The sequence below is a fragment of the Rhipicephalus sanguineus genome, chromosome 3 (genome assembly GCF_013339695.2).
Source record: "Rhipicephalus sanguineus isolate Rsan-2018 chromosome 3, BIME_Rsan_1.4, whole genome shotgun sequence".
NCBI lineage: Eukaryota > Metazoa > Arthropoda > Arachnida > Ixodida > Ixodidae > Rhipicephalus > Rhipicephalus sanguineus.
The window spans coordinates 204,813,336-204,829,345 of NC_051178.1; the positions used below are offsets into that span (position 1 = coordinate 204,813,336).

The following is a 16,010-nucleotide window of genomic DNA, read 5'->3' on the forward strand; positions in this document are numbered from 1 at the left end:
ATAAAGTTGTTTGCACGATATATTTTCTTGCCTGCGATAAAGCATGAATGAGGCATGATGCTTTCAGGGAATATACATTACAGCAAAAGGCCACGGTTATCACATTGTCACATGATGGAATGTGCATAAAGGACAACTTTGTTTTCGATTTATTCTTTTCTCCAACTTCATTTGTTTGTTTTAATCCTTCGTCATCGTGTCAATTTGCGCACATTGACATGTACAAGACCGTGCGCTCTCATTTTGCAGCATCTCACCTTGGATGCAGTCAACTAGCCTGGACATCTTTCTCCCGCCATGCAACTGTGAGAACCCACCGAAGCACAGATTGTCAGGAAGTGAAAGACTTTTCGGCAACAATGTTGCATTGCGCACTCTGCCGTCTCCTGAAATAGCATATTAAGGTACATAAGCACTGTACCTTCATACATATGCATCAAGGAACAGTGAAATAGCATATCAAGGTACATTAACATCATTAGCTTGGATTCATTTAACTAGAACGAATAAATCATGTTAAATGACGGCATATCATGTGACAGACATCTGCTAAGTGCAGTGTGTATTGTGAAGCACATGTGTTTTTATGGTATTGAATGAATGGATAATGTTTATTCCAGCAAAATACAGGAAATGGGCCTCAAGTGAAAAGCGACAATGGTAGCTTGAGAAGTGTACAAGGCCCAGTAGAGCAAAAAGAGAGACAGAGCAGCGGAAACGTGTGCACGTTCAAAGGCAAAACATATACGCATACAAAAAGAAACAGGAAAGACAAAGCAGAAGAAACGTGCACATTCAAAGGCAAAACACCTACGCCATCTGCAAAGTGACAAAATCAAAAAGGGTGAACATTTACGCTAGTGAAAACATGAAATCATAAAACAGTGAAAACAGAAAAGAAGGAACAGCCATTCAATGGCATGGAAGGAATGCAACTTCATTGGTCACGTATCAACAGTGGAATTTACATGTGCATATTCTTAGCCATTAGGAGATGTGCAAGGCTAATTTAATCGCATTGATATAAGTCAGCTGTTGAGTCTGTTGAACCAGATTGTTGAATCATCTTGTTTATTCCCTCTTGTTAATTTGCTGTTTTGCATTATGTTGCCATAGTTTTCAAGGTCAATACATAGTATCATGACTGTTGACACAATTTGACAAGGTGAAAGCGCTGTTATTGTGCCCAGGCCTTAGTTTATCCTCACTAGAAGTGCGCTGTTTATTTTTGCCATGGTTCAGTGCCAAGTTGCCCAATCTTCACTCCTAAGCAGAGTAGGTGCGGTTAATCAAGACCTTGCTAATATTTACAACCCTTTTAAAGTGTACTTATAATGATAACTTTACTGACATCAAAAACTACCCACATAATGGTAAACATGGCGAGAGTACACTTCTGGTGGTGTTTCGCATTTTTTTTACATCCGTTTGTTTTTCGCCCTGTGCACACGAAGTGAAATGCTCACAAGGAAATACTTAGCAGCATCTCAATGTTGTATTTATTTCGTGTTTTGACAAAATGTCTGCGATAAGGATAGTCAAGTGCGAATCTTTGGTAAGACATTCATTTTTATGTGTACAGAAATCTTAGTGGACTTATTTTTTTGTAATTTTCAGGAATACACTTCTGGCAAAGCAGCAAGTGTTGCTTGCCCACCAGTCTGTGTTCAAGACAAGTGTATTGTGGGCATGAGTGTCGGCAGGATTTGTCTTGGGGTGCAAGGCAGCGTAACGTGTCGGCCTAGTGAGCAGGAGAGCATTGGTGTAGCTTGCGTGGGGGTCAAGTGCTGGTGTGTCTTGATGGCGGCAGGTGCCCTTTGTGCAAACCCCTGCCGACACCGACACACCCATGATTGTGGGAACACCCTGATGTGCCTCACTTTACACTATGTCGAACAGCTCGTACATCTTACCACATTTAGGCCAACACTGGTATTGATGCAAAGTGTTATGCGCAATGCTGCGTGAAACGTTTCTGATATCTTGTGCATTTGAAAATTTCGCATGTTTAAAAAAGTACCTGAGGTGGACCCAGTGTTATTCAGCAAACATAAGTCTTAACAGGGGCAGTTGTGAGTTGGTGTATATTCATAGTTAAAGAGGGTGCAAAAAAAATAACAGCACAGAGAAATCAAGGGGACAGGATGACGCCTACTAGCAACTGAAGTTAATCGAAACCACAGAAAGATGTAAACACACAGGACGAAAAATTACAAGACTAAACATCACACATCCACAGAGGAAGGAAGGGGGCAGACAGGACAATGCGCTACTAGTAACTGAAGTGTAATCAAACCACAGAAAGATATAAACACACATGACTAAAAAGCCAAGCACATGTTCAACTTCAGTTGTTAGTAGTGTGTCGTTCCGTCCCCTTTGTTGCTCTGTGTTCTGACTTCGTTTTCACGTTTTCCTTACCTATGAACTGAACTCCTGACTGTTTGACAGTCTCTATATATGTGAGGTCAATATTTATTCATCCTCATTGGCATTTCAAGTCCTAGGATCCAATGTGCAAAGCGAGCAGTCACTATTTACAGGAATTTTTTTATTTAGTGCCTGTGATTGCCTAATTGCAAGTTGACGTCGCAGCCATGGTGCTGGATTATTTTCAATGTGGTAATTATGCGTAAGCCATCAAGTGAGGAATTAAGGATGAACTTTTGAGTTACAGGTGTTACAGATGGCACTAGCTGGCATAAAAACATTGAAGCATGGCTGTACTTGTTATGCATATTAGAAGTATTGGTACATTGCAGTCATGTGATTATGCCGACAAGTTCCCAAGCACACTTCCAGAAATTTACGATGGCTTCCAGGTATCTGTGAGTAAATATGTACAGCAACATATAAAGGCAAACCTTGTAATTTTGTGGGCATTGCTGAATGCTTTTATGCACCTTCGTATGTGGACCTACAGTCAACACCACAGGTCTATTTCGGGCTGTTTTGTAGGAAACTCAACTCCAAAATCATGTGCGACATGTTTTGATGTCATAGGGCAAACTAATGCAAAAAAAAAACTGTACAACTGCCTGTCTACACGGTTTCATATTCCCAAAAGTGATGCTAGCCTTATTGTACTAATTTAATTAGTTGCCTTCGTGTGTAGGCTGACACCAAGTTCCTTGGGTAGCTTATTTTTTTGGATTGTACTTACATACTGGCACGGTGAAGTGCACACGTTAGTGCGCATCATGATGAGATTTTACACCCTACTTTCGTATTGCTTTACTGCTGTGATTATGTATAGTGCTTAGGCTGTACTGTATATGTTGTTCCACGTATTCAGTTTTGGGAGTAGGTTCTGTGCATGACGATGGAAATATATACCTATATCCTTACATTGACACGAGAACTGCTGCTGTTTTGATTCCAATAAAATGTTGCAACAACTGGTTCTTGTATCAATTGAAGTATGACTACTTGCCTTGCATGCAAATTGAAGAAATGAATTTGTGCTTGCAAAACAAATTGCTGAAACACTGCCTGCTCAATGTAACTGCTTGTGTTTATTACCAAACACATTGAACAGATGATTCACAGATTAGGACACATTGTAGAAGATAGGCAACAGAAAGTTAGACAGAAAGTCATCACTGTGTTCTAACGTAGATTGGGTGATCTTTTATCAATAGTAGCATAATTGAAGGTTGCTGTTGTATATATAAAGTTTAACGCAGTGTGCAGGTGGACGAGGGAGTGCACATATGATAGTTTTTCCAGTTTTCTGCATATTTGCTACAGTCCTCGTGTTTCTGTGTTACGATTGTGAAATTCTGAATTGCAAACAAGCCAACCTCTCTGCTGCTGCGGTGAAGTAATTCAACAGAACCATATTTTCTCAAGAACAGCTGTTCCATTGAGGAAGAGGGTAATGCTTTCTTTTAATGAGTACTGCATCATCTGTCTGAGGGGAGGGCCAAGTACACATGGACGTTCACAAGCAGGGGCGTAGCCAAGCGGGGCGGGGGGGTTGGGAGGGTTCAAACCCCCCCCCCCGAAATTTTTGTTTTGCTTGCTTATATAGGCACACACACATACAAACGCCCGCATGAACATACATAAAGTATGGTTGAACCCCCCCCCCCCCCCCCGAAAAAAATTTCTGGCTACGCCCTGTTCACAAGAGAGAAGTGCAAGTACATTTTTTTGTGTTATGGGAGACCTGTCACTGGTAAACTGGGGAGGTTGTCCTTGACCTTGGGGCACGCGTTAGGCATTCGCTTTAACGCGGTGGCGTGATGCTTACCAATAAAAGCTAATTAGTAAGAAATGTAGGTAGTATCCGAGTATGAAAGCAAATAAATACTGAATATGCGTTATAGAGAAGCACTGAATGCCGTGCTAAAGCGTGCATTGCGAATAAGCGCTAATTGCGGAAATGATAAGCGTTCAGCTGCTCAGAAGGCGCTGCTGCCCCTATAGCTGCGTGCAGCTCGCGGCTGTACGCGCGCATTCAACCTGCATTCAACGCACTTTGTGTAGGCGCGTTACAATGTCCTTGTAACTCCCGAATTTTCTGCGTGTGTAATTTTCATATGCGAACGCAGGCGGTCCACACTAAAGGGTGCATTGCGAATAAGCGCTAATTGCGGAAACAGATTTTTGTTCAGCTGCTCAGAGAGCTCAGAGCGCGCTGCTGCCCCTGCGTGCAGCTCGCGGCAGTACGCGCGCATTAAATGCACTTAATGTAGGCGCGTTACAATGTTCTTCTAAGTCGGGCATCTGCGTGTGTAACTTTCATATGAGAACGCAGGCGGTCTTCGAACCGCTCATAACAGCTGCCGCATCTGGACGCGCGCAGTTCGCGGCTGCAGAAATAACGAAAATTGCTCCACAGCATACGCTCATGGAATGCACATACGTTCGCTCATCTGAAGATACCTTTGTCACGCTGGTATTCACGAATTTAGCGCGAGGGAAGAGGGCACACGTTTATAATTTTTCTAGCGGCACGACACGGTGAACCGGAGAATTCGGAGCCGAGGGTGTTTACGTCGATCGGCTCGGCTTGCATGACGCCCCACAAATTATGTATTGACCTTCCGCAAGAGCAAACACACGCCGATGGTACAAGAACAGAAGTTCGAAGTTGTGCCGACGGGTTACCAGCCGCTTTGTACATACATTGGTACATATATAAGCCCACGAAAAAAGCAAGCTTTCTAGTGGTGGCGCTGTGGTGTAATGGTTATAGTGCTTGCTTTGAGTGCGTGTGGTCGCGAGTTCGATTCCTGTGTCGTGCGTACTTGTATGCAAATGTCATGTTTGTGCATGAATACTTTGGTGTCCGTTTTCTATTATGTCCTAGTGATGAATAGTAGCGGAAATTAGCCGGTAAACGTAATATAGTGCCTGAAATATACTTTTTTTTTTTCATTTCGCGACCGCTCTAGGGCCTCGTATAAAAGGAGGTTTTAAAAGCTCTAAAAAGAAGGAGAAAAACTCTCAATGCGCATTGTTCAAGCCCCCAAAATGGCTTACATAAAAACACCAACTTTACCTCCAAAAGGAGGCTTTAAAAGCTCTCAAAAGAACCAGAAAAACTTCCAATGCGCTCCGTTCAAGCCCTCAAAATGAGTTCAATAAAAACACAAATTTACCTCCTTAGTTCCGTCTAATCACTGCCTTAAAGGATGTAAATAAAACCTCCTTTTGAACCTCTTTTCGAAGGGGGTTTTGCGTAGTACCTTTCGGATGCACGTTATGCGTCGAGCCCGAAACTCCCTAAAGCTGCAAACCGGTTTGAGCCTTTAGGGAGTTTCGGGCTCGACGCATAACGTGCATCCGAAAGGTACTACGCAAAACCCCCTTCGAAAAGAGGTTCAAAAGGAGGTTTTATTTACATCCTTTAAGGCAGTGATTAGACGGAACTAAGGAGGTAAATTTGTGTTTTTATTGAACTCATTTTGAGGGCTTGAACGGAGCGCATTGGAAGTTTTTCTGGTTCTTTTGAGAGCTTTTAAAGCCTCCTTTTGGAGGTAAAGTTGGTGTTTTTATGTAAGCCATTTTGGGGGCTTGAACAATGCGCATTGAGAGTTTTTCTCCTTCTTTTTAGAGCTTTTAAAACCTCCTTTTATACGAGGCCCTAGAGCGGTCGCGAAATGAAAAAAAAAAAAGTATATTTCAGGCACTATATTACGTTTACCGGCTAATTTCCGCTACTATTCATCACTAGGACATAATAGAAAACGGACACCAAAGTATTCATGCACAAACATGACATTTGCATACAAGTACGCACGACACAGGAATCGAACTCGCGACCACACGCACTCAAAGCAAGCACTATAACCATTACACCACAGCGCCACCACTAGAAAGCTTGCTTTTTTCGTGGGCTTATATATGTACCAATGTATGTACAAAGCGGCTGGTAACCCGTCGGCACAACTTCGAACTTCTGTTCTTGTACCATCGGCGTGTGTTTGCTCTTGCGGAAGGTCAATACATAATTTGTGGGGCGTCATGCAAGCCGAGCCGATCGACGTAAACACCCTCGGCTCCGAATTCTCCGGTTCACCGTGTCGTGCCGCTAGAAAAATTATAAACGTGTGCCCTCTTCCCTCGCGCTAAATTCGTGAATACCAGCGTGACAAAGGTATCTTCAGATGAGCGAACGTATGTGCATTCCATGAGCGTATGCTGTGGAGCAATTTTCGTTATTTCTGCAGCCGCGAACTGCGCGCGTCCAGATGCGGCAGCTGTTATGAGCGGTTCGAAGACCGCCTGCGTTCTCATATGAAAGTTACACACGCAGATGCCCGACTTAGAAGAACATTGTAACGCGCCTACATTAAGTGCATTTAATGCGCGCGTACTGCCGCGAGCTGCACGCAGGGGCAGCAGCGCGCTCTGAGCTCTCTGAGCAGCTGAACAAAAATCTGTTTCCGCAATTAGCGCTTATTCGCAATGCACCCTTTAGTGTGGACCGCCTGCGTTCGCATATGAAAATTACACACGCAGAAAATTCGGGAGTTACAAGGACATTGTAACGCGCCTACACAAAGTGCGTTGAATGCAGGTTGAATGCGCGCGTACAGCCGCGAGCTGCACGCAGCTATAGGGGCAGCAGCGCCTTCTGAGCAGCTGAACGCTTATCATTTCCGCAATTAGCGCTTATTCGCAATGCACGCTTTAGCACGGCATTCAGTGCTTCTCTATAACGCATATTCAGTATTTATTTGCTTTCATACTCGGATACTACCTACATTTCTTACTAATTAGCTTTTATTGGTAAGCATCACGCCACCGCGTTAAAGCGAATGCCTAACGCGTGCCCCAAGGTCAAGGACAACCTCCCCAGTTTACCAGTGACAGGTCTCCCATAACACAAAAAAATGTACTTGCACTTCTCTCTTGTGAACAGGGGCGTAGCCAGAAATTTTTTCGGGGGGGGGGGGGGGTTCAACCATACTTTATGTATGTTCATGCGGGCGTTTGTATGTGTGTGTGCCTATATAAGCAAGCAAAACAAAAATTTCGGGGGGGGGGGGTTTGAACCCTCCCAACCCCCCCGCCCCGCTTGGCTACGCCCCTGCTTGTGAACGTCCATGTGTACTTGGCCCTCCCCTCAGACAGATGATGCAGTACTCATTAAAAGAAAGCATTACCCTCTTCCTCAATGGAACAGCTGTTCTTGAGAAAATATGGTTCTGTTGAATTACTTCACCGCAGCAGCAGAGAGGTTGGCTTGTTTGCAATTCAGAATTTCACAATCGTAACACAGAAACACGAGGACTGTAGCAAATATGCAGAAAACTGGAAAAACTATCATATGTGCACTCCCTCGTCCACCTGCACACTGCGTTAAACTTTATATATACAACAGCAACCTTCAATTATGCTACTATTGATAAAAGATCACCCAATCTACGTTAGAACACAGTGATGACTTTCTGTCTAACTTTCTGTTGCCTATCTTCTACAATGTGTCCTAATCTGTGAATCATCTGTTCAATGTGTTTGGTAATAAAACACAAGCAGTTACATTGAGCAGGCAGTGTTTCAGCAATTTGTTTTGCAAGCACAAATTCATTTCTTCAATTTGCATGCAAGGCAAGTAGTCATACTTCAATTGATACAAGAACCAGTTGTTGCAACATTTTATTGGAATCAAAACAGCAGCAGTTCTCGTGTCAATGTAAGGATATAGGTATATATTTCCATCGTCATGCACAGAACCTACTCCCAAAACTGAATACGTGGAACAACATATACAGTACAGCCTAAGCACTATACATAATTCACAGCAGTAAGCAATACGAAAGTAGGGTGTAAAATCTCATCATGATGCGCACTAACGTGTGCACTTCACCGTGCCAGTATGTAAGTACAATCCAAAAAAATAAGCTACCCAAGGAACTTGGTGTCAGCCTACACACGAAGGCAACTAATTAAATTAGTACAATAAGGCTAGCATCACTTTTGGGAAATATGAAACCGTGTAGACAGGCAGTTGTACAGTTTTTTTTTTGCATTAGTTTGCCCTATGACATCAAAACATGTCGCACATGATTTTGGAGTTGAGTTTCCTACAAAAAAGCCCGAAATAGACCTGTGGTGTTGACTGTAGGTCCACATACGAAGGTGCATAAAAGCATTCAGCAATGCCCACAAAATTACAAGGTTGCCTTTATATGTTGCTGTACATATTTACTCACAGATACCTGGAAGCCATCGTAAATTTCTGGAAGTGTGCTTGGGAACTTGTCGGCATAATCACATGACTGCAATGTACCAATACTTCTAATATGCATAACAAGTACAGCCATGCTTCAATGTTTTTATGCCAGCTAGTGCCATCTGTAACACCTGTAACTCAAAAGTTCATCCTTAATTCCTCACTTGATGGCTTACGCATAATTACCACATTGAAAATAATCCAAGCACCATGGCTGCGACGTCAACTTGCAATTAGGCAATCACAGGCACTAAATAAAAAAATTCCTGTAAATAGTGACTGCTCGCTTTGCACATTGGATCCTAGGACTTGAAATGCCATGAGGATGAATAAATATTGACCTCACATATATAGAGACTGTCAAACAGTCAGGAGTTCAGTTCATAGGTAAGGAAAACGTGAAAACGAAGTCAGAACACAGAGCAACAAAGGGGACGGAACGACACACTACTAACAACTGAAGTTGAACATGTGCTTGGCTTTTTTAGTCATGTGTGTTTATATCTTTCTGTGGTTTTGATTACACTTCAGTTACTAGTAGCGCATTGTCCTGTCTGCCCCCTTCATTCCTCTGTGGATGTGTGATTGTTTAGTCTTGTAATTTTTTCGTACTGTGTGTTTACATCTTTCTGTGGTTTCGATTAAACTTCAGTTGCTAGTAGCGCGTCATCCTGTCCCCTTGATTTCTCTGTGCTGTTATTTTTTTTGCACCCTCTTTAACTATGAATATACACCAACTCACCCAACTGCCCCTGTTAAGACTTATGTTTGCTGAATAACACTGGGTCCACTCAGCGTCTTTTTAAACATTGCGAAATTTTCAAATGCACAAGATATCAGAAACGTTTCACGCAGCATTGCGCATAACACTTTGCATCAATACCAGTGTTGGCCTAAATGTGGTAAGATGTACGAGCTGTTCGACATAGTGTAAAGTGAGGCACATCAGGGTGTTCCCACAATCATGGGTGTCGGCAGGGGTTTGCACAAAGGGCACCTGCCGCCATCAAGACACACCAGCACTTGACCCCCACGCAAGCTACACCAATGCTCTCCTGCTCACTAGGCCGACACGTTACGCTGCCTTGCACCCCCAAGACAAAATCCTGCCGACACTCATGCCCACAATACACTTGTCTTGAACACAGACTGGTGGGCAAGCAACACTTGCTGCTTTGCCAGAAGTGTATTCCTGAAAATTACAAAAAAATAAGTCCACTAAGATTTCTGTACACATAAAAATGAATGTCTTACCAAAGATTCGCACTTGACTATCCTTATCGCAGACATTTTGTCAAAACACGAAATAAATACAACATTGAGATGCTGCTAAGTATTTCCTTGTGAGCATTTCACTTCGTGTGCACAGGGCGAAAAACAAACGGATGTAAAAAAAATGCGAAACACCACCAGAAGTGTACTCTCGCCATGTTTACCATTATGTGGGTAGTTTTTGATGTCAGTAAAGTTATCATTATAAGTACACTTTAAAAGGGTTGTAAATATTAGCAAGGTCTTGATTAACCGCACCTACTCTGCTTAGGAGTGAAGATTGGGCAACTTGGCACTGAACCATGGCAAAAATAAACAGCGCACTTCTAGTGAGGATAAACTAAGGCCTGGGCACAATAACAGCGCTTTCACCTTGTCAAATTGTGTCAACAGTCATGATACTATGTATTGACCTTGAAAACTATGGCAACATAATGCAAAACAGCAAATTAACAAGAGGGAATAAACAAGATGATTCAACAATCTGGTTCAACAGACTCAACAGCTGACTTATATCAATGCGATTAAATTAGCCTTGCACATCTCCTAATGGCTAAGAATATGCACATGTAAATTCCACTGTTGATACGTGACCAATGAAGTTGCATTCCTTCCATGCCATTGAATGGCTGTTCCTTCTTTTCTGTTTTCACTGTTTTCTGATTTTCATTGTTTTCACTAGCGTAAATGTTCACCCTTTTTGATTTTGTCACTTTGCAGATGGCGTAGGTGTTTTGCCTTTGAATGTGCACGTTTCTTCTGCTTTGTCTTTCCTGTTTCTTTTTGTATGCGTATATGTTTTGCCTTTGAACGTGCACACGTTTCCGCTGCTCTGTCTCTCTTTTTGCTCTACTGGGCCTTGTACACTTCTCAAGCTACCATTGTCGCTTTTCACTTGAGGCCCATTTCCTGTATTTTGCTGGAATAAACATTTATCCATTCATTCAATACCATAAAACACATGTGCTTCACAATACACACTGCACTTAGCAGATGTCTGTCACATGATATGGCCGTCATTTAACATGATTTATTCGTTCTAGTTAAATGAATCCAAGCTAATGATGTTAATGTACCTTGATATGCTATTTCACTGTTCCTTGATGCATATGTATGAAGGTACAGTGCTTATGTACCTTAATATGCTATTTCAGGAGACGGGCAGAGTGCGCAATGCAACATTGTTGCCGAAAAGTCTTTTCACTTCCTGACAATCTGTGCTTCGGTGGGTTCTCACAGTTGCATGGCGGGAGAAAGATGTCCAGGCTAGTTGACTGCATCCAAGGTAGATGCTGCAAAATGAGAGCGCACGGTCTTGTCACATGTCAATGTGCGCAAATTGACACGATGACGAAGGATTAAAACAAACAAATGAAGTTGGAGAAAAGAATAAATCGAAAACAAAGTTGTCCTTTATGCACATTCCATCATGTGACAATGTGATAACCGTGGCCTTTTGCTGTAATGTATATTCCCTGAAAGCATCATGCCTCATTCATGCTTTATCGCAGGCAAGAAAATTATATCGTGCAAACAACTTTATCAGGGCGCACTCCTGGGTCGATTGACTGGTCGTATGAAGCATGAGTGATATTCACAGAAGTTCCAAAACGTGCATCACACATCATTGCTATCTGAGTTTAACGACTTAAATGCGAAGCATTTGTTAAACACTTCCACAACTTTGAACGGATCTATCTACGTATCTATCTAGCCGCCTACGACTCATAGCTCGTGTGGGTGTTTCGTTAATGGGATGTATGCCAAACTTCGTGTGGCATGACACGACTGCATGAAGAACATGAATGATGGGTCTTAACCTGAAAATCATGATATGCATTTCATTAACGACATGATTTACACGTCACTCTCTTGGTTCTCTTGCGACTGTTTCGTTAACTTGATATTTACCAAAACAGGTATGGCGTCACAAGAGTGTATGACGCACATAAACGACAGTTTCTAACATGCAAATCATGACACGCTTGTCATGTATGGCGTTATTTTGACAACATGGACTCGGGGGTGCTAGTGGCCGTTTCGCCTGCTTCATATACACCAAAATTGGTATTGTGCAGTGTGACTGTACGTCCAACATAAATGACAGCTGGCAACATGAAAATAATGACATGCATGTCATGTACACACGCCACGCTCATGGTGCGCTCGCGGCCGGTTCGCTAGCTTGACATACACCTAAATTGATATAGCGTGACGTGATTGTGCGACGAACATAAATGACATATAGTAACATGAAAATAACGACATGTATGTCATTTACGGCATGGAGCCTGGTGCACTCACGTCCGGTTCTCTAACTTGATATCATACCAAGATTGGTATAGCGTGACGTGACTGTATGACGTACATAAATGACGGCTGGTAACATGGAAACAATGAATGACATGCGTGTAATGTACGGCATGGGTCACATGCCACGCTCATGGTGCGCTGGCGGGCATTTCGCAAGCTTGACATGCCGATTTTCTTTTCTTTCTTTTTTTTTTTTGCTTTTCATTGCACTTTTCAATCGACGCAATGTGCAGAAGGTCATCTACAGGTGCATAAGCGACGGTAAGGGCTCGCAAAGAGAGGGAACATCAGTATTACTTACCATTTTTGTTCCTGACTGTGCCGAGCACGCAGGGTGCCCATCATCTGCTTGGTAATGCACAGCGGCACGCTCGCTTGAGTCGACAGGCCGTCGCGATTATCGCACTCGCAGCGCAGCATGTCGCACTGTCGTCAAACCACGCATATCACATCCAGCGGCGAGAACACAGTGAGGCTGCAGGCACAAAACGCGCACACACGACCGACACAGCTGATCACTTGAGAAGTGGCGTTCACAAGGCCTAGCCGGCCTTGCTACGACGAGGCGCTGGTACGACGATCGCGCCGCCGCGGGAACGACTCCCTCCTCACGTTTCTTTCTTTTTTCTGTTTTTTTTTTCTTCGCGCGCGCATGCGGCGCGAAGCTTTGTCCCATTTCACTTCAATAGCGCCTCGTCTGGCTTGCTTTTGACCTGGCGGGGGCGGGCCGCCAAGGCCAAAGGGCTTCCTCGTTTCCTCTCCAGCCGTTCGGAGGGTCTCGTATATTTCTTTCTCTGGGCTATCTGTGGAAGGGATTTTTAGTGCGCTGAAGCATGCCGCCTCTTTCTTTTACTTCTTTCCCCCGCACAGCTGCATGCATGCCCGCCAGCACTGAAGGCATTATGGAAAGCTTCGAAAAAGAAAAAAAAAGAGAAAACATGCCAGAGGAAATGAGATGGGAGTGTTTTGGTTCTTGAACTCCATTCGACGAATGGCGTCAGATAGTGAATTTACCTCCTTTCTTCCACATAATTTCTTAACGAAGTAAAACTGAGGACGCAGAACTTTATTACACCCACCTCATTACACCCTAAGGTAGTACTGTCCAGATGAAGGTAGTATTAAGGAGGATTGTAGCCCTTAAAACGCCCAATTAGGCTAGTTTGCGTTTGCAGTGTAAAAGGCTCAAACCCGTTTGCAGTGTAGGCCTCAATTTAGGGCACTGCGTGATGCATGCGTACGCGTATAGAAGTTATGGGTTACATGATGCGATGTTTTTCTGTAGCTGGCTTGAATTGGACGTAATCCATCATCACGGTAATGTGGGCAGGAGGGTCGTTCCACTAATGGGCAGTACGTTAGAAAACAAAGTTTTTGATAAAATGTCGTCCTTACTCGGGCAGGATAAATGGCGTTTCGGTTACTGCTGCCCGAAATGCGATGCGCAGGCCGAATGAAAACGTTATTAGGGACTAACGGTTACAATGTACGTCACAACCACCGCGGTAGCGCAAGGCTATGATCATGGTGCCGCTGATTTGGCGAGTACGCCTCTCGTCCACGGCAGCTGCATTTCGATGAAGGCGAAAACCCCAAGTAATGGAACACCACGGGTAAAATTTAATGCGGATCCATTCGCTACGCAGCCTTTCTCGTAACCCCTGCGCGCTACGTCGCATAACGTTCGCAGGTAATAGAGAGTTTGAGAATTGGGGCCCCAAGGAGCTTGGGGACCCAAGAAGCTTGCGAGCAGCCAGGGCGCATGCGCAGAACCCAAGCCACTCTTGGGCTCTTGCGCTCGCATTGACCCGAGACGCAAAAACTGCAAACTAGCGCGGTGCCCCAAGGCGTCTTGGGTCACCAGCGAGAAGACGCAGACGCAGCGCGGGCCATGGCACAGTATGGCCCGCGTCTCGCATGATTTTAAATTTCGTCACTCGTGGCGCTCCGTGCGCTTGACGCAACGCAGCCTGCGTTGGCCCAATTCTCGAACTCTGCTGATCAGCCGAACGCAAGAGCAGGCTGCCCAGTGCAGCTTGGGGGCCCAGCGTCTTGGGTCCCCAATTCTCAAACTCTGTTATGTCAATATGCTGCGGTTTTAAATGTTCTCTCGCATTGCTCTGCCTAGAGAGTGACATGATAGAGCAGCTTCATTGTTCTACCATAATTTGAAAGGTAACTTGACAACACCACATGAAAAATAAAAGCGACCAATTTAGGGTCTTTCTCTATTGGAAAGAAAGATGTTACGGCCTTATTATTCCCTGTGGTGTTGGTGCATTGAAGCTTGAAGTTGTGGCAGTGATCGAAACACGATTTGCGACTTCTCCCTCGCTCTCAGCCGCTGAGCCGTCATGTTATTCAACACACCACGGTTCATAGCTATTCCAGCAACTGTTTACGATGCTTCTCCATGCAACTATGGGGGCCACCTGTGCATCTCGAATCAAATTAGCCTTCCCTTTCGAGCCATGTTTCTGTTTTCTTTCTTTCTCGCGTTTTCGTCTGCGTCTTTTCTTCATTTAATTAAAAAGAATGCATTTCAGCCAAGCGCATGGTGAGACAAATGAAGCGCTGCTTATTCATGCGGCGCGTGCTAGCCGTGGTTCATGCCTTGCAACCGTGCCTTCCGTTGCCTGGCATACGTTAATCAATGGGGACCGCGATGCAGCCGCGTCGCCTGCTACACGACGGCGCTTTTGACTTTACTGCAAGACAAATGCCTCAGACGACCAGCTCTCAGTAAATTGAATTGTCCGTAGCCTGTGTTATGCGTGGCGTCGTTATATCGCTGCCCCCCTCCCCCCCTCCTTTCCCTACCCACACACACCCTTTGTGTTACTTATACACCGTCTGGGAAGCCTCGTGCCATGCGCACTATGGCCAGGTTAAAGAGAAACTAAAGTGATACGTTAAGTCAGTTTAGATAGATAAATAATTCTTTCAGTATTCTAGTGCCATTAAATTCTCCATTACGGGTTAATTAGGAGAAGAAAAAAATGAAGGTCAAAGTTTCATTCTTGAATTTCGCGTCGAAACTATAGCGCGTGAACGTCACCGCGACGTGGCGACCTTCAAGATATTTTTTGTGTATTTAGGCCACATGGATTCAATGAAATTTCCTGAGACTTGGCATGTTAAGACTGAGTTCCTTATAACACGATGTAAACAATTTTTGCCAATAAACGTTCACATAGGCACAAGAAGGCGCCGTCAAAATCTATGCTGTCACGGCTAGCTGATGCGGGAACTTCAAGGCGGCGTCGCCGCATGTAGTTTATTTTTGCGTGTTTTTTTTTCCGCTTACCAAGCTTCTTCTCGCGGTAAAAGTGGTGCTTTTGGTATTGCGAAATCCTAATTTGCTAGCACGAGAAAAATTTTTTTTCTCTTTAGTGTCTTTCAAAGTTTTCGAACGCTCATTACAGAGTATTTCTCTCTTGCATAATGTGTTCAGGGAGCTGGAGATCCTGTTCAGCGCCATCGAGTCTCGCATCGGACGCTGCGCTGACTCGGAGAGGAACCGGCTGGGCCTGCTCGTCGAGAGTGGCCGCATGACGGCCGAGCTCAAGTGCCGGGACGCTCTAGATAGCGGTGAGTACGCCAGTGCACTTGCGCTGAGCACGCAATCTGTCCTTGGAGTCAGCATGTTGTTGTGGCGTCGCACGCATAGAGAAGTTTGGGATGACCTTCCTGACTTTCCTTCAGTTCCTCCTCCTTGTGACGTTGGATGATTGAC

The 16,010-nt window shown here is 44.2% G+C and overlaps 1 protein-coding gene and 1 long non-coding RNA gene across 5 annotated transcripts in view; one reads left to right on the forward strand and one right to left on the reverse strand.

Annotated features, from left to right (window-relative positions):
- The window catches only part of LOC119388138 (uncharacterized), a 266,896-nt gene that overhangs the window by 239,744 nt on the left and 11,142 nt on the right, over positions 1-16,010 (forward strand). For all 4 annotated transcript variants that reach the window (XM_049413829.1, XM_049413830.1, XM_037655785.2 and 1 more), the window contains one exon: positions 15,729-15,865. In XM_049413829.1, coding sequence (XP_049269786.1) covers positions 15,729-15,865 — 137 coding nt within the window. The remainder of the gene's footprint in view (positions 1-15,728; positions 15,866-16,010) is intronic.
- LOC125757745 (uncharacterized) lies at positions 8,100-13,024 on the reverse strand. Its single transcript, XR_007415513.1, has 2 exons — positions 12,576-13,024; positions 8,100-11,253 (listed from the first exon to the last, which is right to left on the reverse strand). It is a non-coding gene; the product is annotated as an uncharacterized LOC125757745 (long non-coding RNA).